Source organism: Pelodiscus sinensis, chromosome 23, assembly GCF_049634645.1.
Source record: "Pelodiscus sinensis isolate JC-2024 chromosome 23, ASM4963464v1, whole genome shotgun sequence".
Lineage (NCBI taxonomy): Eukaryota > Metazoa > Chordata > Testudines > Trionychidae > Pelodiscus > Pelodiscus sinensis.
The window spans coordinates 5,403,333-5,428,024 of NC_134733.1; the positions used below are offsets into that span (position 1 = coordinate 5,403,333).

At 55.2% G+C, this 24,692-nt stretch overlaps 1 protein-coding gene across 4 annotated transcripts in view; it reads right to left on the minus strand.

Moving 5' to 3' along the window:
* ATP13A2 (ATPase cation transporting 13A2) overlaps window positions 1–24,692 on the minus strand; it is a 70,129-nt gene continuing 45,437 nt past the window's right edge. For all 4 annotated transcript variants that reach the window (XM_075906749.1, XM_014569586.2, XM_075906751.1 and 1 more), the window contains exons 11-29: window positions 23,370–23,501; window positions 22,547–22,714; window positions 21,140–21,250; window positions 20,990–21,036; window positions 19,515–19,703; window positions 19,212–19,418; window positions 13,010–13,123; window positions 12,097–12,253; window positions 11,350–11,470; window positions 9,834–9,958; window positions 8,594–8,754; window positions 7,784–7,894; window positions 6,515–6,594; window positions 5,684–5,836; window positions 4,890–4,986; window positions 3,255–3,478; window positions 2,195–2,346; window positions 1,884–2,056; window positions 1–1,145 (exon numbers count right to left, since the gene is read on the minus strand). In XM_075906749.1, the coding sequence (XP_075762864.1) occupies window positions 975–1,145; window positions 1,884–2,056; window positions 2,195–2,346; window positions 3,255–3,478; window positions 4,890–4,986; window positions 5,684–5,836; window positions 6,515–6,594; window positions 7,784–7,894; window positions 8,594–8,754; window positions 9,834–9,958; window positions 11,350–11,470; window positions 12,097–12,253; window positions 13,010–13,123; window positions 19,212–19,418; window positions 19,515–19,703; window positions 20,990–21,036; window positions 21,140–21,250; window positions 22,547–22,714; window positions 23,370–23,501 (2,693 nt within the window). In that variant the 3' untranslated portion in view covers window positions 1–974. The remainder of the gene's footprint in view (window positions 1,146–1,883; window positions 2,057–2,194; window positions 2,347–3,254; window positions 3,479–4,889; window positions 4,987–5,683; window positions 5,837–6,514; window positions 6,595–7,783; window positions 7,895–8,593; window positions 8,755–9,833; window positions 9,959–11,349; window positions 11,471–12,096; window positions 12,254–13,009; window positions 13,124–19,211; window positions 19,419–19,514; window positions 19,704–20,989; window positions 21,037–21,139; window positions 21,251–22,546; window positions 22,715–23,369; window positions 23,502–24,692) is intronic.

The following is a 24,692-nucleotide window of genomic DNA, read 5'->3' on the forward strand; positions in this document are numbered from 1 at the left end:
CTCTCAACCGTCTTCTAAATATCCCTAACCCCTCCCTCTGTCGCGTTTCAGCAGCCGGTCACGCCTGGTCTTGCAGTGTGCTGCAAACAGGGCCTGCAAGCTGTCTGCTCCGCACAGCTGCGTGGAGGACGCTGCCTTGTCTGCAGAGGGACGCCGGCGGCTTGTTGACAGGGAGAAGAGCCACAGGGCGAGTGCAGCATCCCGGCCACAGAGGCCAGCTTTCACGAGTGGCTTTTAACAGCAAGGACACCCGGGTGCGGGCTCCTCTTCACACACCGACACGGTGCAACGCAGCCACGAGGACTGCTCCGCCCCAGGGCCAATCACCCGGCTGGGGATCGGACCCAGCCACCCCGCAGCGGACGGAGGAGTGTGGTCCATGGGGGTGGAGGAGTCAGCCGGGGCCCTTTCCAGGGCAGCTAACCGGTTGATGGGGCGTGGTGACCAGGGCAGCCCCGATTCCCAGACACCGCTGGATCTAGTGGACGGATCAGTCACTCACACGTGACGGATCTGGCTCTCAGAGGGGTGGCTCCGGATGGGAATCTGGGCCTGCAGCTTCCCCCAGCAGGCGGTGACAGGGGTGGCATGTGGCCCAGATGTTGGGAACAGTAGCAACAATCCGGGCACTTCCCAAGCAGGGAGGCAAGGAGTGGTCTGGATGGACAGTACTGTGCGTGCCATGCAGCCAGAGGGCTGGACTCGTTTCGCAAGGGAAGGGCAGCTGCTCCAGGGGAGTTCTGCAGGCGCCCGCCCTGCTTCCCAGAGCGAGGAAGGGTCGATTCTTGTGCTCCAGGGGAGACGGTCTCCCCCTGCCCTTCCTCTGCCTCCCGCAGCCATGTCCCGAGACGAGCGCCCCAGGGCTGGCCGCGGAGAGCCTGGCTGGAGCCAGAGCCCCGGGGAGGCTGCGAGGGACCGACAATGGGGCTGCATCGGGGGAGGCCAGGCTCTCGCTGGCGGCCCAGGAGGCGGGGCTAGCTGACGGAGATGGCCATTTTGGGCGTGGCGAAGAGCGGCTCGTTCAGCGGGGGCCAGGCCGGCTGCTGCAGCCGAAGCTCCTGCTGCAGCCTCTTGAACAGCTTCTTAGAGGCCCTCCTCCGGTGCAGCTTGCGCAGGCAGTTGAGCATGCCGTGGTCCAGGGCGGTCTGGCGGGGCAGGAGGAGAGCGACTCAGGGTACGTCTAGACAACGCTCTTTTCTCGCAAGGAGATATGCAAATTCGGCGCTAATTAGCATATCGTCTCCTGATCGCTTTTTCGAAAGCGGTTCTTTCGAAAGTGAACGCAGTTAAGACGGTTTTTTTCCTCCGAAAGAACCCCCCGTTTTGAAAGAACCCTTCTTCCTTAAAAAACAAGGTGTACAGGGTTCAATCGAAAAAGGGGGGGTTCAATCAAAAAAAACCCTGGCTAAACTGTTTTCACTTTCGGAAAAAAAAAAACCCGCTTTCGAAAAAGCGATCGGAAGAAGATATGCAAATTAGCACCGCATTTGCAAATCTCCTTTCGAAAAAAGAATGTAGTTTAGATGTACCCTCAGGCTCCTGGCAGGGGACATAGGGAAAATGGGGGAGCAGTGCCCCGCTCCCTTCCCAACACCCCCCCTGCAGCCCAGTGGAGGGCAAGGGCCCTTCGGCCGCCTGGGTATAGGCCAGGAGGAGACCTGGATCAGGATTACGCTGGGGGGTAAATCAGAAGGGCCCAGCTTGGGATCCCCAATTCTGCAGGATCACCCGGCTGATACGCTTGGTGGCATTGATTGGTGCTGGGAGCGATGCCCGGCACCCATTGGGCACATCGGCTCATGGGGGGTACGAGCGAGGGGGACTCTGGCCCTCCCCCCGAATTCACCGCCCGAGCGCCCAGCCCCCATGCCCGCCCCTCCTACCTCCAGCATGAAGGCTGTGAAGAAGTTGAGGGTGGCCATGCCCAGAAGCAGCAGCTTGAAGCTCATGTCGCTGATGTCTTTCAGCATCAACACGGCTCTCAGGAAGCCCAGCGGGTAAAGCGTTAGCGCCATCATCAGGCCGAAGAGAGCCACGAGGACAAGCAGGAACGGCACTGGGGGGGGAGGGGGAGAAAGGCACCGTCAGAGGGCCCGGACATGCCCCCCCCCACCACAAGAGGCTCGTTACAGGAGCCAAAGGACCACAGACCGCTCCGCCACAGACCCACACGGAGGTGGGCGGGCTGGCTCACCGTTGGTGTACAGAGGCTCCCGGAAGGGGTATCCCTTGGACATGGCGACGGCGAGGATCAGGTACTGGAAGCCTGAGACGCAGAACACCACGGTGTTCTCGTAGTTGGGCAGGTTCTGCGGGGCGGTCACCGTGCTGTTCAAAGGGACGTACCTGGATGGGAAGAAGGGGAGAGGCAGGGGTCAGGCATGAGACAGCAGGCCCTGCCTACAACGTGCGGCTACCTTGACTGGGGCTGCAGAGCACAGGCGTAGGAACTCGGGAGGTGGCGGGGGCTGCAGCAACTTTGGTTTTAGCCGGGGCTTCACCCCCAGCCCCAGGGTCCTGGCTGCCGGCCCAATAGCTCCACTCCTGGTCCTGTGCCACCCCCCGCTATTAGAAGCAGCATTTGGCTTCCAGATGTGGGTTAGTGGACAAACATGAGCACAGGCTGAACCTGCCTTCTCCAGCATCCTCCGGATCAGAGCGGGAGGTCCATGCCTGCCCCTCTGTCTCCCTGGGGCTCCACTGCTGCTCCCTCCCAAGACACTACGGTTCCATAGCTCCTGCCTTTGGGCCACCCCAGGGCTCAGCTGCTCCAGAACTCTGGGGCATCAGCCTCCCCCCCCACCAGAGCCCCACTGCGCTGGCCTGTAGGCCCACCAGGGCGCAAGGGCTCCGTTCTTCCCTACTCCAGCCACGCTCCTGACCCCAGCTGGCTGGTTTTCCCCCATGAGCGCTCCAGCCCTAGAGCACCCCCAGGATCACCGATGAGGCTGGACCAGAGGTGTTGCTGGACTAGGGAAGTCCAGATGACGGATTCATCCTGTACGAATCCCCATGCTTCAGGGCGCGACTCATTTGATAGGGGGTAGGAAGGAACTTCCTCTCGGGGCAGGTTGCTTACAAACCGCCTCCGGCAGCCTGCTGGCACAGATATAGATGGTGCTGGCCAGGGTGGAGGCAGGATACCAGGCTGGATGCCTGCAGATCTGACCTTCCCTGAGGCCAAAATAAGCTTTTGGGCCACCGGGGTCTCCCCCCTTTTAGCTGCTCTATCAGGTTCCCAGGCAGCCACTTGCCAGCTCTGCGAGACGGTGATGAAGTAGCTCATGAGCTGAACCGTGATCAGCAGAGCGGTCTGGAGGAGGAGGCTGCCGAGGACAATAATACTGATCAGTGTCCCTTGGGGGCGCTTGGTGCCCAGTTCCTTGGCGGGTCCGGTCTTGCCCATCAGCACAGCCACAGTCGTAGTGATGATCAGGTCGAAGAAGAGGAACTGAAAGTCACTCAGGTTGGTGTTAATCTGGGTGCAGGCAGGAAAGAAGGAGAAAGGGAAGGTAACATCAGGAGCAGACGGGGAGGGCTCGGGGGACTGGACAGGGGGCTGCAGAAGCTGCCTCTCCAGGTGATTGGTTCAAATCCAGCAGACACAGCAAGGCACTGCAACACGACCCTGTCAACTGAGCTCCTTTCACCAGAGCAAACTCTGCCAGGGCCGGGAATCCGTGGGAGGAAAGACCCGAGCTCACAACACTACAACAAATCGGTGTCCGCTGTGCTGGAGCCCTCAGAGTGGCCTGGGCACTGCAGGGAGACAGCTCAGTTATGGAAAAAACACAGGCCCTGACTACAGAAGGTCACAGAGAATCCCCGTTTGTTTTGGCAGTAAAGGGGGCTAGGACACACAGTTCCAGTTCCAGCAGACACATAGGTTTGCTAGATCCTTTCAACAAAAATCCTGAACATGGCAAACTTGGCTGAGAAGAGAAGAGAGAGAGAGAAAAAAGGGGGAGACCAAAGTTGTTGAGCCAAAAAAAAAAAAAAAAAAATCGCTCCGCCTTTAAATGGCCCTGCCGTCCTCACTCCTCTGCCCCTGCTAGACATGGCAGGGGAAAACTGTCCCTGCTGGGCTTCTATCCGAGGGAAACAAGAAACACTGGACTTTTCACATGTCCAGTATTTTCTGTTTTTTTTACTGGACGGGGGACACAAATACTGAACTGTCCGGGTGAAAACCGGACACCTGGCAACCCTACAGACACATGATGGTGTCTACTGTTTTGTCCTTCAGATTTACAAACACCAGTGCAGAGCCAGACGCTGTCCGGCATCACAGGACGCTCCCCTCCCCAACGCTCCATCGCCCCCTCTGACACGCACACACTTCCCTCCCCTCATTCACCTCAACAGCCCCCCACTTTCACCAAGCGCCAGGGCTGCAGCCGAGGCCTGGACGAGCTCTCCTCCGAAGCCGCCCCTCTCCCGGCACGGAGGGCTCTTGGCGACACCAGGCCGTAAGGGAGCTCAGTGTTCTGCCGCCTGCAGGGCTTCTGGCGGGGCAGCTTTCTGCTCTGGTGAAAGGCGCTCAACTCAGTCTCCGAGATCCTGGGCCTCCGTTCATACAAGGCTGCCCTCTCCAGACAGCCTGCAGGCACTCGCCTGCCCCGACTGGCCACACAAACAGCTTTCAAGGCCCCAGAGAGTTCAGTCTCCATGGCCCAGTTGACCCTCAGCCTGCACGTCTCAAGCGGCCAGCTCCGTCGCCTCGCTCGCCCGGCCAGGGACTGCGAGACGGTGGCAAGCAAGGGGCCCACATGGAATTCCAACTGGGGGGGTTTAAAGGTGGAGGCTGCAGCATCGTCTTACAGCTTCCCAGACCCCTCCAGTCCCTCTCGCTCCACTGACCCAGCCAGGAATCTCCCGGAAACACTCACCGTGTAGAGCAGAAGCACAGAGACGAATTGCACCAGGCTGTACAGGGCCATGTACTTAAAAACCCCAAAGGAGGTGACCAGAGAACATCGGCCTTCCCTGCAAGAGACCAGGAAGCCTTGAGACACCTGCCATTTGTGGGCACGGGGGCCAGGCCGTGCAAGGGGGAGGGGTTTATGAATCAACGGGGCGCCATTTTGGAGGAGGGAGGAAGACCAGGTGCCTCATGGGCAAAGCAGCCTCAATGGTTCAGGAGCCTTAAAATACATAGCAAGGGGCAAAGGGATGGGCGGGGGGGACTCCAACTCATGACACTGCTGGTGACCGCAGCTTGGCAGCCAACCTAATGCCAAGAGAGGCTAGGGCCCGGGCCTAGCGCAGGTCATGGATTCTCCCGGCAGGGTGACGTGCAGAGAGGGCAAGGGGTGAAGATAGGAGGGACTGGGGAGTCACAGGCCACAGCCGCTAAAATACAAGCTCTGAGAGTCTCAGAATATTGTTCATGAATTAATCCCCACATTCCCCACACACCTAGCATGGTTCTCTGTCCCATGCAGTGGCACTGAGACCACAGCACCAGATAACAACAAGAGACCTCTACAGCCCAGGCTGAGAGCTAGCTGGCTTTATAGCTCATGCTGTAGAGGCTCCTCGACTAAGCTCCAGAGGTCCCAGGTTCCAATCTGCCCGGTGGCGGTTACACAGCCACAACGTGGCCTCAGGACTGGTTTGCCACCCCCTTGCCGTGGTCACATCCCCGCTCCTGCCACGCAGGTCCATGGTGGCCAGAGCCCACCTGATGAGCGTGGGCACACACTCGATGGTGGCGACTGTGGAGGTGAACGGGGAAGCCACAGAGGCCTCTGCCTCGGAGAGCGAGATCCCCACGTCGGCTGCCTTCAGCGCCCCGCAGTCGTTGGCCCCATCTCCGCACATGCCCACGCAATAGCTGCAGCAAGAGACACGCAGGCGCTCACAATATAAGCCAAAGGGTTCCCCCTCATCCTGGCCCAAACAGCTCCCTGGAGCCAGGGGCGGAGAACATTGGGCATTGCATGTTAAAACAACATCACAATCCCCTGCTAACAGGTGCAAAGCCCTTCATAGCACTCAGCCTCACCCCCCCCCCCTACGGGGGGAGAGAGGCTAGAATGATCATCAACCCCATTGGAGGGCGAGGGAAATGGAGGCACAGAGAGGAGGGATCACGTTGTAGCCGAGTCAGGAGCAGGATGCAGGTGTCCGACTCCCCGCCCCGCCCCATTTGATTACAAAACATTTCTTGCCACAAAGAGTCATTCCATGAAGACTGATTCAAAACCCCTCAGCGGAGGGCAGAGTTGCAAGGTGTTCGAATGACCACATGGTTATCTGCTCACGGCAGTGACCTAGCGTCTCTATTAATAAGACGCGTCCAGTGCTCTGGGACCGGTCCTGCCACGCCAGCTTGCACTGGGTTTGGGAAAGATGAGGGTGGTTGGTACTTCACAGAATCTACAGGTTAAGGCCAGAGGGGAACGTATGGATCGCCTAATCTCAGTTCCTCCGCTTTGGAGGGATGTGCTAGATCTTCACCTATCCCATCGCCCCCCTTGGCGCCTCCCCTCCCAGGGGGCTAGGAACTTACTTCAGGTCCTGTAAGCTGTAAACCAGCTGAGTTTTCTGGTCGGGCGACATGCGAGCGAAAATCGTGGCCTGAATTAGGATCTGAAAGGGAAAGCGCGTCACCGTTAGGGAAGCGAAGGCACCAGCAGCCAGCCTGGCTACACAACAGACTCATGGAGCGCTGCTTCAGGGCCAGAGTCTGGGGCACCTCAACACGCTGGAAGTGGCTGCTGCCCGAGAGGAGGGCCGTTCTCCTTGCTGGCGTGACGCTGCTCCCCGGTTTGCTTCCACAGGGAGTAGATGGGGACGGTGGATCGTGGCCAGCGGCATCCAGGCAGCATCTGCTGATGGTTCTTATGGGGATTTGGGATCACTGGTCCCAGAGACTCCTCAGAAATGGCCAGTGATGGTGGGAACCCCAGGGACCACGTGTAGGGGAGACTCCTAGCTACAAAGGGCCCTGAAATCCTACAGGAGAGGGGCTGCCTCCTCGCACGGGTTGCAGGGAGACAAATAGGGTTGCCAGATGGTTGAACCAAAAGTACCGAACACCCCTCCCCCTTAAAAAAAACCAACCAAACAAAAAAAAAAAAACAAAAACAAAAAAAACAAAAAAAACCACACCCCCCCACAGAGGAAAAAATTCTGTTGAAAAAAAAAAGGGGGGGAAGAAACCAAAGTTGTTGAGAAAAAAAATTAAATAATAAAACAGCATTAAAAAAGCATGGCCCCTTTCACAGTGAGTGCAGAGTTAGGAACAGGGGAGCAGTTGAGCACTAAGACCCAGGGAAGGCATTGCTTCCCCTGGGTCTTTAGGCTTTTTCCCAGTGGCCATTTTGTGTTCTTGTTCAAGCCAGAACTCAGCTTCTCTGTGGAACCAGATAAGCATGGGGCTGGAGACGGTGGGTGTCGGGGCCCGGGGCGCTAGGGTTGCCAGGTGTCCGGTATTTTCGCTTCCTGGCTGGGGAAAAAAAAAATCAGAACCTAACAGACATTTTAGGTGTCCAGTATTTTCTGAATTTTTTTTTTTTTTATCAGAGGGTGAAAATACCGGATTGTCCGGGTCAATACAGGATACCTGGCAACCCTCGAGACAAACCCACAGCCGCCCGGGCACACGGCAGCTTGTTCTGCTCCTGCCAGGCTTGGGCAGAAAACAAGGAGACGACGCGTAAAGCCCAGCCGGGGGCAGGCAGGAGACCGTAGCTGTCCCCACTGCCCAGCATCTGCAGGGCAGGCTTTGCCACCACCAGGCTGCTCGCGGGAGGCGGGAGGAGAGGGAAGGACTCACCCTGGGGAGCAGGTGGGGGAAGTGTTCGCAAACCACAGCGAAGGATTTCCCGTTCAGCGCCAGGTGACAGGGCGGCTGCTCAAGGAAGGAGGCATCCTGCTGGTACAGGCCCTGCGGACCAAACCACAGCACCGGCCGCTCAGCTCCTTGCCGGCTTGGCTCCTCATGTCGCCCCGCAGCTGTGATCAGTAGCCGGCGGGGGGGAGCAGGATGCGACGGCCGAGGCAGGGAAATCCTCCCTCTCCAGGCCAACACAAGAGCTGGATTGCGATCAAGCCGGGCCAGCCCCTGGACCCAACTCAGGGTCATGCCCAGTTCTCAGCTCGCTGGAGATGGCCTGTCCGGACTGAGGAAGGGCAGGGCAGAGCAGATCCTAACCAGCCAGATGTTGGGAGCAGCCACAGAGAAGCTCAGGACCAGCCTGCTCCGGCCTGGGCCTGCTTGTTGTGGTGTGAAGGGGATACGTATGTTCAGGGGGTGGAGGGGCGGCCTGCTTGCAGGAGCAAGACACAGGGCACTTGGGTAGCTCCTGGACCAGTGGGGCTCAGCTCCTGACAGGGGCCTCCGGGCGACATGACGTTGCAGAAAATGGAGGCGGAAAGGAGGAGGGGAACCAGTTACCAGGCTCCACTGCAGGGCCCCGTGCTACGGGACGTGCGGCAGCCAGCCCTCCAAAGCCAGCTCTCTGCTGTACCAGCCTGACACACCCAGCTGTGGGGACGAGGGCGCTTGCAGGGCCGTGCGTGCGCCATACTCTCACATGAGGGAAGGGACCCACCCACACAGCTGTGGGGGCTTCCTGGGACTCACTTCTGGCTGCTCCTGGCCCTGGGGGGCATCGTCGGAGATGAATTTGAGGGCGGCGGGTTTGTCGTGGCTGGGAGGCGCGGCGTTCACGAACACCACCCGCTCCTTCACCTCCACCATCCGGCAGCTCTTGGCCACATTCACTGCTGTCAGCATGTTGTCCCCTGGCAAGGAGAGACAGATGGGGTGGGGGGGGGGGGTCACACCTCTCAGAACGGGGCCACACCGGCCCACAGCCAGAACCAGACTTAGCACTGCTGAGCTTGCCACAGTTCATAATAAAGAAAACGAAAAAGCAGGAAAGCAGAACTTCCCCATTCAGCCGGTCTACAAAAAAAACTTCCACACCTCCTGTAACCATCAAAGGGAAACAAACATGGCACGAGCCCGGATCACGTCTTTTCCAGGCGCCCCTGGATGTCTGTAAAGAACTTTGAGATCCCTTGAATCTCCCCGGCCCCTCCCATGGTGAATTCGGTCCGATTTGCTAACCACGTTTTACGGACGAATAAACTAAGGAGCAGAGCGACTTGCCTGAGGATACTCGGTCAGGGGCAGAGTTAAAAACAGAACTCCAGACTTCCAGGAGCTCTAACCATTAGGCCCCACACTTCTTCAAAAGACTGTTTATTACATTAGTGTGGCAAGGAGCTATAAATATGTGATCTCTTCGACAGATGTGGCCTCTTCCTTCCCCACTAGGGATGTGAACGACTAACCGATAAGCAAGTGCTTATTGGATAGTCAACATTCTAATCAACTAGTAGCTTCCCTCCCCACCTTGCTGCCTCTATCAGAAAAAGGAAGTGGGGGAAGGGGAGATAAGGGGGTGCTTCAAAGCAGCAGCTCCACGGGGAGCCCGTGGCCAGACCCTGGGCTCCATGTGGCACTGCTGCTTTGAAATGCTGCGTGCAGCCTGGGGCCAGCTAGGGAGCCCCCAGTTGGTCCGGGCTGCACATGGCATTTCAAAGCGGCAGCACCGCATGGAGCCCATGGTCAGCTGGGTACTCCACGCAGTGCTGCTGCTTCGAAATGCCGTGGGGAGCACAGGCCCAGGGGGAACTGCTTGAGTCCCCACAGTGTTTTTGCCTTTGAAGGGTAGCACCCAGGGCTGTGGCTTCACTTCAAAAGCGGAGGTGCCCTTATCGACTAATCGATGCAAATTGCATTGACAATTCGATTAGCCAATGAATCTACATTTAACATCCCTAGTGCCCACCTTAGACGCAGCACGGCCAGTTACCTGTCACCATGACGGTGCGGATGTTTGCGTTCCTTAGCAGGTGGATCACAGGTGCCGTCTCTGCCTTGAGAACATTTCTCATCACGAGGAAGCCAAGGAGACTCATTCCACTCTCTACGGCGTCCCTGCCAGGACATAACGGGGCACATGGCATACGTGTCAGACCCCAGAACAAGAGTAGGGGAGCGATTTAGACTAGGCACTGGTGCAATGCTGTCCGATAGCAGCTACTTTAGCCAGATTTGGAGTCTGATCCTTAAAAAAAGCCACTTAGATCTACTCTTCAGAGATTCAGCTCTCCAGGCTCAGAAAGGACCACTGCGATCATCTAGTCTGACCTCTAACAGAGGCCAGAGAGCTTCCCTGAATTCGTTTTGGCTTCAATGCAGACCCTGGAGCTGTGCGAGGAAGGGATTTTTCGGTTTGCCAGCAAGTCCAAAACAAACAAATTGCTTTGGGATTGAATGAAACAATCATTTTTCAACAGTTTAATAAAATTACAGGACATTGGAAAATGAAGTCTGGGATAAAAAAAAAAAATCCCAAAAACCATTTCATTTTTTTTGTATGATGTAGCTGTTTTCCCCCCAGCTGAAACAATTTAGTGAAACAGACACTAATTTGTGAAATGTTCCAGTGCCACTGAGTCCACCTTTTTCTTCCCAGAAAAGAATTTTGGTCAAACACAAAGGCTACGTCTAGACTGGCATGATTTTCCGGAAATTCTTTTAATGGAAAAGTTTTTCCGTTAAAAGCATTTTTGGAAAAGAGCGTCTAGATTGGCACGGACGCTTTTGCGCAAAAGCACTCTTTGTGGAAAAGCGTCCATGGCCAATCTAGACGAGCTTTTGCGCAAAAAAGCCCCGATTGCCATTTTCGCGATCGGGGGAAAACAAATCTCAACTGTCTACACTGGGATTTTTGCCTGAATGGGAGCAGCATAGTATTTCCGCAAAAAGCTCTGATTTCAGACAGTAGGAAGTCAGTGCTTTTGCGGAAATTCAAGCGGCCAGTGTAGACAGCTGGCAAGTTTTTCCGGAAAAGCGGCTGATTTTCTGGAAAAACTGGCCAGTCTAGACACAGCCAAAGAAAAGGAAGTATCTCTCTATACAGCACACACTCAACCTGTGGAACTCCTTGCCAGAGGATGTTGCAAAGCCCAGAACTATACCAGGGTTCAAAAAAGAACTAGATAAATTCATGGAGGACAGGTCCATCAATAGCTATTAGCCAAGACGGGCAGGGATGCTGTCCCTAGCCTCTGCTTGTCAGAAGCGACAGGGGAGTAATCACTTGATGATTATTTGTTCTGTTCACTCCCTCTGGGGCACCTGGCATTGGCCACCATCAGAAGACAGGACACTAGGCTAGACCGACTGTTGAACATGGCCGTTTTTAGGTTCTAAATTTCATTTGGCTCTAGCTGTCTCAAAGGGCTTTACGTACCACAAGGAGCATACGAGAAACAAGAGAGGAAAGCGAGAATGAAGGAAAACCTCATGTATTGCTCACGCACCTAGTCAGCTGCTGAGCTTCCTCAAAGGTTTTGACAGTAGTTAGTGTTTTGTAGGCAAGTCCCAGGACCCGGAAACCGTCTGTAGTGTAATGTCGTAACAACTGGGAGAAATCCACAGGGACTACGAAAAAAGGCTGCATCAGTTCAGAAAAGCTTACTACAGTCAAGGCACTAGGGAGCCTGCACAGAACAAGTCTGGGAACAAGGTCTGATCAGAATCTGTCCCCTTGTGGGCTACTGGGAATTCCAGAAGAAACTCATTTCATACCCTGTCCACAGAGTGGTTTGATCCCTTCCCTTTTGCTCCCAAGCTAAGGAAGTTCACAGTTATTGCAGGAGCTGGCAATCAAGGTACATGACCTGAAGAGATTTGGGTGGCAGATTCTTAGGCTTCTTCAGTAAGGACTAGGGTTGCCAGATGGTTTAACAAAAAATACTGACCCCCCCCCCCAAAACATAGGGAAAAAATTCTGTTGAGGGGAAAAAAAATAAAATAAAAAGGCGCTGTGTCTTTAAATGGCCCTGTGCTCCTCATTCCCCCGCCCCCACTGGATGCAGCAGGGGAAAATTGTCCCCACTAGGCTTTCATCCGAGGGAAACAGGAAATACTGGGCACCCCGTATTTTCTCTCTCTCTCTCTCTTTTTTTTTTTTTACCGGACAGGGGACCCAAATAATGGACAGTCCGGGAGAAAACCGGACACCTGGCAACCCTAGTAGCTACAAGACGGGGGTCCCTACCCTGTACCTGTTTCCTTTTTACAGAGACTGGCCACCATCTCTGGAGCTCCCTTCATGTATGCCTCCACCGGGGCATCGCCAGACAGCTTCACCAGGACGCTCATCCTCTGCAGGGAGGAGGAGAACGGGAACCGGCGGAGAATCCCAGCTGACGTCTTGTGTTTCTAGGGAGGGAATGGAATCCAGAGACATGCCCAGAGGTCCTAAGATTACATGGCGCGTCAGCTGTGGGTAGCAGGGTGAGGTGGCACATACCCCCCCCTCCAGAAGCATGGCCTGCTTCCAGGCAGGTAGGAAAGGCACATCTGGATGGGAGCTCTGGGAGATTAAGGTGTTTTGGCTCATTTAAAAAAAAATAAAAAAAGTGAAAAAATCCCCCCAAATGCCCAAATCAAAATGAAAACCTCAAAAAAAAAATCTCATTCTGAGTGGATTGAAAGTTTCAGTCCACTTGAGACAAAACAAGGGACATTTTCCTGCGGAATTGACCTGAGACGTTTTGGCTGCTCTGAACAAAGGGGTTCACGTCGAACATTCTTGGAAAACCTTCCGTTGGGCTCAAATGGAGCAGATTTCCCCATGGATTTCTCGGGGAGGTTGACAATTCACTCAGCAATTTCAGGCTGCGGGTCGGGTGGGGAGCGAACTGTCGGAGCACTTTGCCAAGGGCTGTGGCGAGTCTGCAACGTGGGCGAATTTGGGATCCGAAGGGGATGGTTTGTAGGGGCTGTTCTGGGGAGGATCTCTGGCCTGCGTGGGACAGGACGTCAGATTCGCTGTGTCTCACGCCACAAACTCTTAGCTGAGCTGGAGAGAGCGGCTCCCCTCCCAAGTACGGTAAGAAACTCCCCCCACCCGCAGGGCGCTTTCCTCAGTGGGCCAACAGGCCCCCAGGTCCTCCCCAGCTGACCAGGGCTCACCGTGCCATGCGGCTGTTCTTCCAGAGGTGGCGGCTTCATCCCTGCTAGCACCTTCATCCCGAAGTGCTGGACCTCGCACAGCTCGGCCTCCGCCCCGTCGGCCTCTTCCAGGGTCTGAAACCAACATGCTGGGTTCTTTAGGGCCGTCAGCCCCTTTTCTGCAAGCCCAGCATCCGTTCCCTACCTGAGAGCTGAGCCTGCAGCACTGAGCCGCCCGAAAGCAATGGTCCCAAAGGCAGCTATTGGCGCGCCGGAGGCAGCCCTAGGCTACGTCTACACGGCATTTTGAAGTGGGCCTGCCAGCCAGGATCAACAGACTCGGGGTTTGTGCTACTGCTTGAAGCCTTAGGCAGAGGGTGGGCTCAGGGTCCAAGCTACGGCCATTTTTCAAGCATCAGCACAAGTCCCTCTAGCCTGTGGCCCCTGGCTCGGAGGGTTAGGGTTAAATGCCGTGTTGACCTCCCCAGAGCTTGGCTGATGGCCATGCAGCTGGACCTTCCCTGGCTTTAATGCATAGACATAGGAGCCACGAGAGTCCTGGATCAACGACAACATGCGGATATTTTAGATCATAGAATCCTAGAGCTGGAAGAGACCTCAGGAGTCATCGGGTCCAGCCCCCTGCCCAAGGCAGGACCAACGCAACTCAATCAACCCAGCCAGGGCTTTGCCAAGCTGAGACTTAAACACCTCTAGGGATGGAGATTCCACCCCCTCCCTAGGGAACCCAGCCCAGGGCTTCCCCACCCGCCTAGGGAAATAGTATTTCCTAATATCCAACCTCTCTCTCTGTAACTTGAGACCATTGCTCCTTATTCTGCCATCCGTCACCACTGAGAACAGCCTCTCTCCATCCTCTTTGGAACCTCCCTTCAGGAAGTTGAAGGCTGCTATCAAATCCCCCCTTGCTCTTCCCTTCTGCAGACTAAACAAACCCAAATCCCTCAGCCTCTCCTCATAGCTCATGGACTCCAGCCCTCTTAGCATTTTGGTTGCCCTCCGCAGGACCCTCTCCAATGCGTCCACAACCTTTCTATAGTGGGGGGCCCAGAACTGGACACAATACTCCAGATGTGGCCTCACCAGAGCTGAATAAAGAGGAATAATCACTTCTCTAGATCTGCTGGCAATGCTCCTCCTAATGCACCCCATATGCCATTAGCCTTCTTGGCTACAAGGGCACCCTGTTGACTCATATCTAGCTTCTCATCCACTGGAATCCCCAGGTCCTTTTAAGGGAAACGCACCTTCTGCATTAGGTGAAGTGAGCACGCGGTGAGAATTCACTTCCTGGGAAGGACGGGTGAGGCTTTGACTCTTTCCGGCCTGTACCCACCTGCTGTGTCTTTAGACAAACAAACCCAGCCAGATTTATCGGGTCTCTCAAACTTGCTTAATATTAAACCCCAAGGGTGGCCAATCAGTGGGCTGTACCTTTCAGTCAATAGCTGGAAAACTGGCCAGGAGCCATTAGCCAAGCCCTGGGCTGCATTACCATGAGGAGAACTGAGGCGGCCGCCTTAGGTGCCAAACTGTGTGTGTGGGGAGGGAAGGGGGGACCACTAGGACCCAGAGTGTAGAAAATTGTGTCTGCTGCTGATGCAGATGTGTTCTCTCTGCTCTAGACGCACAGGGATGGGGGAGTGCTGTGCTGGAGGAAGGAGGGCACAAGAGACACAACAGGCAGGCAGGAGAAAAGGGGGCATGGGGGCGTCATTTGAGCTCCCCGCCTCAGGTGCCAAAATGTTGTGGGCCAGCCCCGGCCAAGCCAATCTGTCACGGTGCAGCGGGCCATTTGGATTCAGGACAGCCATCTCACAGGGGCTGGGTTTGGGGGTCTAGCAGTCCTAAGTACACATGCAACAGGCTATCCTAGTTGGGCAGGGAAGCGTATAATAAGGGCTATGCTGGCAAAACGCCTTAAATAACCGGTTAACAAACTAATAAAAGCAAATTACTTTTCTGGGCATAAAGCCATACTTGAAGAATATATAGCTTCATTACAAGGGACTCTTTTTCTGGGCTGAAGGCCAGTCACAGCACAGGCGAAAGCAGCAAAATACCAAAGCTCAGGGATTAGAAGGAATGATGGCTGAAAACCGTAACAAAAGAGCTCTTGAATCTTGTGTGTGAAAACATGTCACTGATTATGGAGACGGTTCACTCATGCGGGCCATGATCCCGGGGGCCTTTATGTGATGTTAAATGAGGAAACAAGTCAAAGAACCGAACGGAGGGTTAAAGTTTGCACAGGATCAAATCAGGAAGTTAAAACAGCAAGCAGAAAGTGTCAGCAACCGTACAGCAGCTGTGCCTGGCTTAGAGCTGACAAGAAATGCAGGGAAGACCAGGAGGTTGTGAGGTAAGGTCCAGCCAGTAAGGGGGACACAAGTTAGGCTGCCCCAGACAGGTTAGAAACTGTTACAGCACCTGTTGGCTGGCCCAGACAGGGTTACCTGCAGCAAGGAAGGGCACTGGGTTGGCAGACACAAGAGGCAGGGACGTGGGGAACAAATGCAGGTTGTGCAAGGATGGGAGCCACACTCACTCTCCTCCCAAAGGCAGGATAAACTCCAGGCATCCTGGCTCCCAGCCCTCTGCTCTGCTCCACCAGATTAGGGATGTAAAACTTCAATGAACTGGCTAATCGAATAGTCGATGCACTTTTCATTGACTATTCGATTTGTCAATAAGGGCACCTCCGCCTTTGAAGTGTTGCTGCAGGGAGCACGGGGTCAGTGGGGACTCATGCAGTTCCCTGCTGGCCCTGTGCTCACTGCGGCATTTCAAAGTGGCAGCACTGCATGGAGGAGGGGGTCAGCTGGGGACTCAGACTCAGCTCCATGCAGTGCTGCCCCTTTGAAACGCTGCAGGGAGCTCGGCACCAGGCTCCACGTGGCATTTCAAAGCGGCAGTGCTGCATAGAGCCCGGGGTCAGCAGGGGAGTCCCCCGCTGACCACACGCTCCACATGGCACTGCTGCTTTGAAATACGGCATGCAGCCTGGAGTCAGCGGGGGACTCCCAGCTGGCCCCGGGCTACACACGGCATTTCAAAGTGGCAGCACCACGTGGAGCATGGGGTCAGCAGAGGAGTCCCAACTGGCCCTGGGCTGCACACGATATTTCAAAGTGGCAGAGCCACACAGCCTGGGGTCTGTGAGGCGCTGCCACTTTGAAGCATCCCCCTTCTCCCTCCCCCGCTGCCTCTTTCTGATAGAAATTTGCTTATCGGATAGTTGACTAGTCATTCCCATCCCTGCTCAAAACCCCACTTCCTTCCCAGCTGGAGCCATTTGCTTTATTTGACGTGCATGCAGTAATGTGGCCTTGCACTACCGCGCATGTGGCTCCAGTCACTATAGCTACAAGCTTAACAGTGATCATCACCTCTGCCTCCCACTGGCGTGCGGACGGGGTGTGCTGGGTGTGCCCAGGTACACCCTAATGTCTTAGGGTTCCCAGGTGTCTGGTTTTCTACCGGACAGTCCAGTTTTTGGGGCGCTGTCCAGTAAAAAAAAATCCAGAAAATACCAGACATGTGCAATGTCCGGTATTTTTTGGTTTTCTGACTGGGTGCCTGGAAGCCTGGCTGGGGGATTGGCTGGGAGGCGGAGCGCGATCGGCGCTGGGAGCCCTTGCTGTGTGTGAGGAGGAGGGGTAGCCCGCTCCGTGCTCCTGTGCGCTGGTCAAGTATGCGGTGGAGCCGCAGCCGGACTGACTCGCGCTTCACCTGGACTGTGCAGGGGGCGGGAGTGCCCTGGGATCTGCACTGCCTGGGTCAGTCCCACTCCCCACCGGCTGATACCCTCCTCCGCCCCCCTACCTGGCCGGCCGGTTGGTTCTCCTGATCTTCCCTGGCCAGCCCTGCTGCACCCACTGCCAACCCTGCTTCTGGTGGCCAGTTCTCCCCTCCTCTCCCGATCTCCCCTGGCCAGCCCTGCTGCATCCAACCCCCGCCCCTGCCACCAGCTCTACCTCCCGCCTGCCAGTTCCTCCTCCCAGCCTTCCCTGGCCAGTCCCGTTTCACCCTCCGCCAGCGCTGCTTCCAGCAGCCAGTTCTCCCCTCCTCCTCCTCTTGAGCTCCCCCGGCCAGCCCCGCTCCCACTGGCCATCTCTTCTTCCCTCCGATCACTCCTGGCCAGCCCTCGACCTCACCCCCGCCAGCTCTGCTTCCTGCCCCCCTCTTCCTCCCAGCCAACCCCACTCTTCTACCGGCCAGTCTCCCCCCCCGCTATGAGGTGTGTCCAGTATTTTTTTTTTAAGACTATCTGGTAACCCTGTAATGTCTCAAAAAAAAAAAAAAAAAAAAAAAAAAAGGGGCTTTGCGTTTTAATTTAATCGCATGATAAGCTTTTTTAGTTTTAAAGTATGGATTGCTGTATTATGCAATAAGCGCCAAATTGCACATGTAAAAAACAAACTAAGAAGTACAATGTCCCATACTTAAGTTTGTATTTAAGTAAAGTTTAGTTGTTAATTTAAAAACAATTAAGTTTAGTTAAGTTTTAGTTTCTTTAGTTTTGTTTGATGAATAAAAATAACGTCCTTTATGATTGAGTAGTCAATAAATGTTCGCCTTTAAAAAAAAAAATTCCCTGGGTGCACACCCTAATGAAATGTGCTGTGCATGCCAATGCTACTACTTGATTCACATGCGCTTCCTAGAGACTCTCAAAGACCAAGGGTCACACAGACAGTCACAAGTACAAGGCCTAGTTAGTCTCCTACCAGGTCTATTAAAGTCACAATTAAGTTTATAATCCCCAAGCATTTAAATCCTGTACAGACCAAAGCACGAGTTACAAATATGAGATGACATGTTAGTTAATCCGAACACTACACAATAAATCAAGTATAAAATTAAGAAATTGGCTACAGAGCTCACAGTAGAACTCACTTTCATTAACATTTTTACATACGGGTCAAGCTTTTCCTTTATGTTCTTTTCTGTTCAAACCCTCCCCTTTTCCTCTTTTTCCCCTCTTGTACTCTTCACTGGGCTCAGTTGGCTAAACTTATTGCTGCTTCCTCTACTGTAAAATGCCTTCACAAAGTTAATTAATCTCCACTGGCTCATATTTCTTACACCGCTGCCTCCACTTTGGTCCTCTCCCTTTGTTTTAAGGGTTATAATTATTACAGAAACATTCACTGAACAAAGTGAGGCCAACTGGACACGCGGCGAGAATTCACTTCCTGGAAAGTGGCTCTATTAGCGCTCTTTCCTGTGCCGCACTCCGGTGTCTTCAGACCATAGGTCTGGCTGAGCTCGGTTAGGGGGCTCTTGAGCGTTCTCCGTACCCAACGGCCAGAGCGTGGCACCAGTGGCCACCCCTCACAATGCCCCGATGGCGCCCTCTCTGCAGCACGAACGGCTAGGAGGACAGAGGCTGCAATGCAGAGTCTGTGGGGTCGGGTAGGGCAGAGGTTCCCAACCTATTTTACACGAGGGACCGGCAAACCCATTCACAAACGTTCGGCAGACTGGTAACATCGTATTTGCACATTTGCATATTCATTATGCAAATAATGAACACGCAAATATGCAAATAAAATGATATCTGTCTGCCTGGCCCCAACCCAGCCCCTTGCTCCTCAGTGCCAAAAACCCTTTGCCACCACTCCTACACCCCATGCCCTTTGACCTTTTTACCCAACACCCCTTTGCCCCAACCTCACCCCCACACACGCCACAGCAAGGCTGCCCCCTGTAGGGAGCGGGGTCATCACTGCTGCATGGGCAGGGGGAGCGGCCATTGGCGGCGTGTCCCCTTCATCCCCAAGTGTAGAGGTGGGAGCGGAGAGTGTGGAGCCCAAGCCAGGCCGCCATCTTAACTGGGTGGGACGGAAGGAGGCTCTTCTTGCCCCGTCTCCTCTGGCAAAATCAGCCACGTGGGCAGGGGAAGCGGCTGTTGGAGGCGCGTGAGACTCCCTCCTCCAGCCCCCCACCACGCGGCTCTTCCAGCCTGGCCCCCAGAGCCACCATGGCCCAACTGCTGGGGTAGGGCGTAAAGTGACAGGAGAGGGCCCTCGGGCTCTGAGAGGGATACAGAAGGCCGGCCGCTCTCTCCTCCCGTCCACAAACCACCCACAGACGATGCAAGCCAACACCCCCTCCCCTTGCAGCTTCCAAACTTCCCCGGTGCCCCAACAATCAGTCCAAAGCCTTCTGCTCGCACCCTGACTCCTCTCCCTCTTACCCAGCCAGTAGATTCCACCATCTTGATGTCCAGGGGGTCTCCGATGGGCTGCCCATTCAGCAGAGACACACCATGACAGGTGGCTAGCGAATACAACAAGGGGCCGTCGGCCAAGCGGCGGGGCTCATGGGTGATGGGCAGGAAGCAGCTATTCTCCACGGGAACGACGCCCCAGACATCCAGGCCTTCCTCCGTGAGGGTCCCTGTCTGCAGCCAGCAGGAGAAGACAACGTGATCAGCCCCCAGGCTGGCAGGCGGTCAAGCCAGCTGCAGCCCCAGCGGTGGGCGTGCCAGAGGATTCACCTTGTCAAAGCAGACCAGGCGGATTTTCCCGCACAGGTTGATCCGGGGAGGGCTGATGCAGAAGACGCCCTGCTTCTTCAGCCTGTTCTGGGCGTAGATGGTGCCCACGGTCATCGCAGCGGGGAGGGCCGGGGGCACAATGACCGTGATGAGATCCAGTGCGCGGATGACTATTTGCTGGAGAGGAACCTGTCCACGGGCAACAGCCAGGCAAGAGCACACGAGAGCGGAGTTTAAATTGGGCAGAGGGGGTTCTGCGCAACACACCAATCCACCGTGCAGCACGGGTGATCGGATCGGCATCGGGAGCAGATGATCCAGTAGGCACCAACACCCGCCCCATGCGTCTCAGCTGTATTTAATCAAGCTAAACCAGTGTTTCTCAGCCAGTGATACGAGCACCCGTAGGGGTACTCGAGAGAAGTCTGGGAGGGATGTCAACACAACAGAAAATTTGTTGCAAGTTTTACAGCGCTTTCTTATTTTTGCACTTTTTACACCCAAAAATGTCATCGCTCGCCCGGCTACGATGAAGTTGTTTAAACACGTGTGTTGCAATGAAAGAAAAATATTGTGAGTGTCTGAAAACTGTGGGGACTGGGGGTACTTCTAATTTTTTTTTAAAGGGGTACTTTATAAAAAAGGTTGAGAAACACTGAGCTAAACCAACCGGCTTCTGGCCAGCTCTTCACTGGCAGCCTAGGGTTGGGAGTCCCTGGGATTTCCCAGTTCCTGTCCCATCAGGGAGACACAAAAGCAGCAAAACCTCCCCTGAGACAGCAGAAAGGAAAAACTCCTCCCAATGTGATGCAGGCGGCCAGAAGCCCTAGCTCCCTTTCGGCCCCGGCATTTCCACAGGCTTGCTCATTGCACCTGCTGCGATCTGACGATTTGCAGCCGGGCCCCCCTGCAGGTCTCTTCCCGCTTAAAGGGGGTGGCTCTAAATTTAGCACCTTCACCTCTGCTGCCTTCCTCAGTCAAGCCATCAGCCATGCAGAGCCCAGGAGAGTTGAACTGGGGGTTTATTCTGGGTCAGCCAACTCCTGAGCTGCAGGATGCGTGTTACTAGTGGGGACGAGAGCAGGAGCAGCCCGAGGCCGGCTGCAGCAGCTGGCGCCCTAGGCGGAGTGGCGCAATCACCACCCCTGCCTGCACGGCCGTCAATGGCCCTGACGTCATCATCGGGCGCCCGGGGTAGCGGCGCCATAGGCAACTGCCTAGCTCGCCTAGGCTCACGGGCCGCCCCCGGACGAGAGAGCCAGGAGGGATCCAGAGCAGATCCAGGTGCAGTCTGCAGAGCTGGCAGCTAGAGAAGACTGGAGGCAAAGCCACGTCGAGGGCTGCTCCAGCGCCAGCGTCTTTAACGAGCCCAACTTGTCTGGCCTGGTTCTAGTCTAAGCCCTAGAGCCAAATCAAAGGCTGCTTGGGGGGGGAGCCAGGAGGAGAGAGAGATTTTCCCGTCACCGGCGGCTTACCTGGTTTTTAATCAAAATGACGATGCTGTAGGTGGTGCCAACAAGAGCTGCAAGAGAGAGAGCGGGCGGCTGTAAAAGGGAGTCGTCCGTTAATTGGACGCTGAGCTCCAGTCTCCTGGTGCTTGTAATGCCGCCCCCTTTCGGACGTACCCAGAGCTGCAAGGAAGAGGACAAACTTCACCGCGTCCTTGTAGAACCGGAAATGCACAGGCTTGGGGTAGAGGATGGAGCTGATCAGGTCTCCTTTGGCGGTGCAGAACCCTGGGAGAGAGAGGGAAACCAAATGGCTACGGAGCTGGAAACTTGCCCTGGGAATTGTGGCGTGAAAAGCCGCCGATTTGGGGAGAACCAAAGGAGCAGGCCTACAACTCTCTTTGACGTAACAGCTCCCTGGCGAGCAGACAGGCCCTTCCAACACAGCTGGAAACCTGAATCTACACCCAACACGATCACTCGGCGCACATGACTCTGCAGAGGGGGCACGGCTCAACCCAGCTCCCAAGTCAACTCTGACAGGCTGTGATCTCGGCTCTTGTGCGAATGGGATCCCCAACCGCCCGTGCACGGGGGTCTGTGCCTGCACCTGTGTGTGCATCTGTGCAAGGAGTCTATTCCTACCTCCCGGGGCTGGGTGTGCCTTACGAAAGAGCCACAGGGCCAGCCACTGAGGTGTCACCTGCCCACATTTTCCCAGACAGCATAGCACTTAAAATGCCACTGTCCCCGAGAGAAGGGAAGATTTTCCTGCCTCTTCAGCAGAGCTGATCTCCAGCCGACCTCCGCCAGCGCGGCAGGGAACCCCCAGCCGCACGGGTGGCAATCTGAGTCTCCCGGCTGCAGGTGTGAGCTGGTGAAACACGTGGGGAAAATACTGCTGGAGGGTGCTCCGAGCAGGGTCGGCGAGCACGGCACAGCCCGCAGCTCTCCCTGTGGAGCGGGAGGGCCCAAAGAGGGCACTGCAGAGAACACGAGGGGGGAGCAGGCTAAGTGCAGCGGCCTAGGAATGGTACAGGGGCCAGCACGAGACCTGCTCTGCCACGGTGCCAGGCTACACAGGGAGGCAAGACTTGATTTTGGCTTCCAAGAACATTCTGTTCAGCGGAGCGGAGCGAAGCCAACAGCGGAGCCGCTCACAGAGGTGTATCGGGTGGGGAGAACTCCAGATGGCCTCTCGTCTGGGCAGGGTCAAACAGAACCAGCCCCATGTGGCGCATTCAGGGAGGAATGATACTTGAACATAGGAACGGCCAGACTGGGTCAGACCAAAGATCCGCCTCGCCCTATGCCCTGGAATGCCCCAGAGGGAATGAACCGAACAGGGAGTTAGAGTGATCTATCCCGTCGCCCATTTCCAGCGTCTGGCAAACAGGCGAGGGACACCCTCACTGCTTACCCTGGCTAATAGCCATTGATGGACCTACCCCCCATGAATCAATGGAGTTCTTTGTCCAACCCTCTTATAGTCGTGGCCTTGGGCGGGCTAGTTCCTGGGTCACACTACAGCTCAGATGGGACCTAAGGACCAGGAGTTCCGGGTTGGCTCCCAAATGCACCTACCTGTGCGTGTCACCACAGCCAGGACCTCCTTGCCCACGTAGGACTTGGCTTGGAGGACCTGCGTCCCGCAGAACAGCGTGTGCCGCTTGTGCTCCTCAGGGGAATAGACCATGTGGCCAGCTTGGGGTCCGTTGGGTAAAGGCGTCTTCATCACTGGGGCGCTCTCCCCTATGGGAGAGAAATCAGCCGGTCACTGAGGCTACGGGAAGACGTATTCTCTCTCACGCATGCTCCCCCTCCCTCTCCACTCCCCCCGCTCTCTGTTTGAGTTCTCCCCTCGTGGCAGTGGGGAGAACAAGGGCAGGTGAAGAATCCTTCAGAACCCACCCTCCTGCTCTTGGTTCCCCCACCCACTGTTCGAAAACCCCCTTGCTGGCTGGATCCACCCTCGTGGCCAAGAAGGGCCCCATTGCTGGAGTCCCTGAGCAGCTCGCAGTCTTTGCAAGTGTATTATCTTCCCAATGGCAGGACAGGGCTGTCATCCTGTTGCACAGGTGGGAAACTGAGGCACCAAGGTCCTGAAAGATGAAGACAGGTGTCCAGGGGGATCTTCAAGAACGCCCAGGTGTCCAACTCCCATTGGGAGCTGGGCACCAAGGTGCATATGAACATCCAGCTAGACACCTGCCTGCATCTTTGGTGCCTAAATACCTGTGAAGTTCTGGTCCTAAGTGACATGCACAAGGTCACACAGGGAGTCAGTAGCAGAGCAGGTGCCTGCCCTAATCACAGAAGCCCCAGGACATGTCTCCTTGCGGAGCTAGTGCCTGTTGTTCTGATGGGTGGCCAGTAGGGGTCTCCCAACCACGTAGAACCTGCTCACCTGTCAGCATGCTCTCGTTGACCATGCACTCCCCGGTGAGCAGCGCGGCATCACAAGGGACTAGGAACCCTTCGGTGGGGACACTAATGCAGTCACCTGGCACCAGGTCCCACGAGTTCACCAGCACCTCCTCTGCAAAGGCAGGCAAGCCACAGCGCAATCAGAGACTCCTCCCACTGCAACAAGCAGGCACGTGGTGCTCGGTACTGGCACTTCTCACAGCGACCCACAAAGGAGATAAATGGCACTGCCCCCATTTTACAGAGGGGGGCCCTGAGAAAGGCTCCCAAGATCATGCAGCAGGTCAGTGACAGAGCTGGGAATAGACCCCAGGCCCTTGGGTTAGGACCTAGGAGATGCAAAACTGGCCATGTATCCCCACCCTTTGGGTGTATGTAGGCAGGTGTGTCTTGTATTTTAGCAGTCACTCCCACTAACGGCACGTACCTTGGAGACTAGCCCTCCTAGAGTCCTTCCTGCCCCCTCTCCCTTTAAAGCGATGGCTCTCGACCCCATCAGACTGCTGTCCCCGACTTGGATCTGTGTGGTGTAACCAAATCCTACCCCACTTAAAAATGACTCGCTTCCAAAATTAGACATCAAAATACAACGTACCCCAGACCACGACTGCTGGCAAGTGGCTGAGCATTTCATTTTTACCATATCATTATAAAATAAATCTACTGGGATATACATTCTGCGTTCACATTTCAGTGGACAGAGCACCAGAAACCAGTCATTTATTCTTGGATCTGGACTTCCAGCACTCCAGTCATCTGAAGAAGTGGGCTGTGCCCACGAAAGCTCATGATACCATCGACACGTTTTGTTAGTCTTTAAGGTGCTACTAGACTATTGGTTGTTGTTTAAGTGTTTTTCAGTCACAGTTAGTGACACAGCTAGTGTTTTCTAGCACACAGTAACCTCACTAGTGCTTTTTAGGTAGCCTGTTGTAAAAGCAAGCAGCTATCTAAATAGCTATGTACTCCCTGGAAGACCTCTGTATAACAGGAGGACGCGTGTACCGCTGGTTGAGAGCCCCTGCTTTAAAGTAATGGATCAGCCTGGGTGTCACAAGGAGGAAGGAGAAAATTTGTTACTCTTGGTTTCTGAGGACAGGACAAGGAGTAAAGGGCTTAAAGTGCAGCAGGGGAGGTTTAGATTGGACATTAGGAAAAAATTCCTAACTGTCAGGGTGGTCAAATATTGGAATAAATTGCCAAGGGAGGTGGTGGAATCTCCCTCTCTGGAGATATTTAAGAACAGGTTAGATAGACATCTGTCAGGGATGGTGTAGACGGAGCTTGGTCCTGCCTTGAGGGC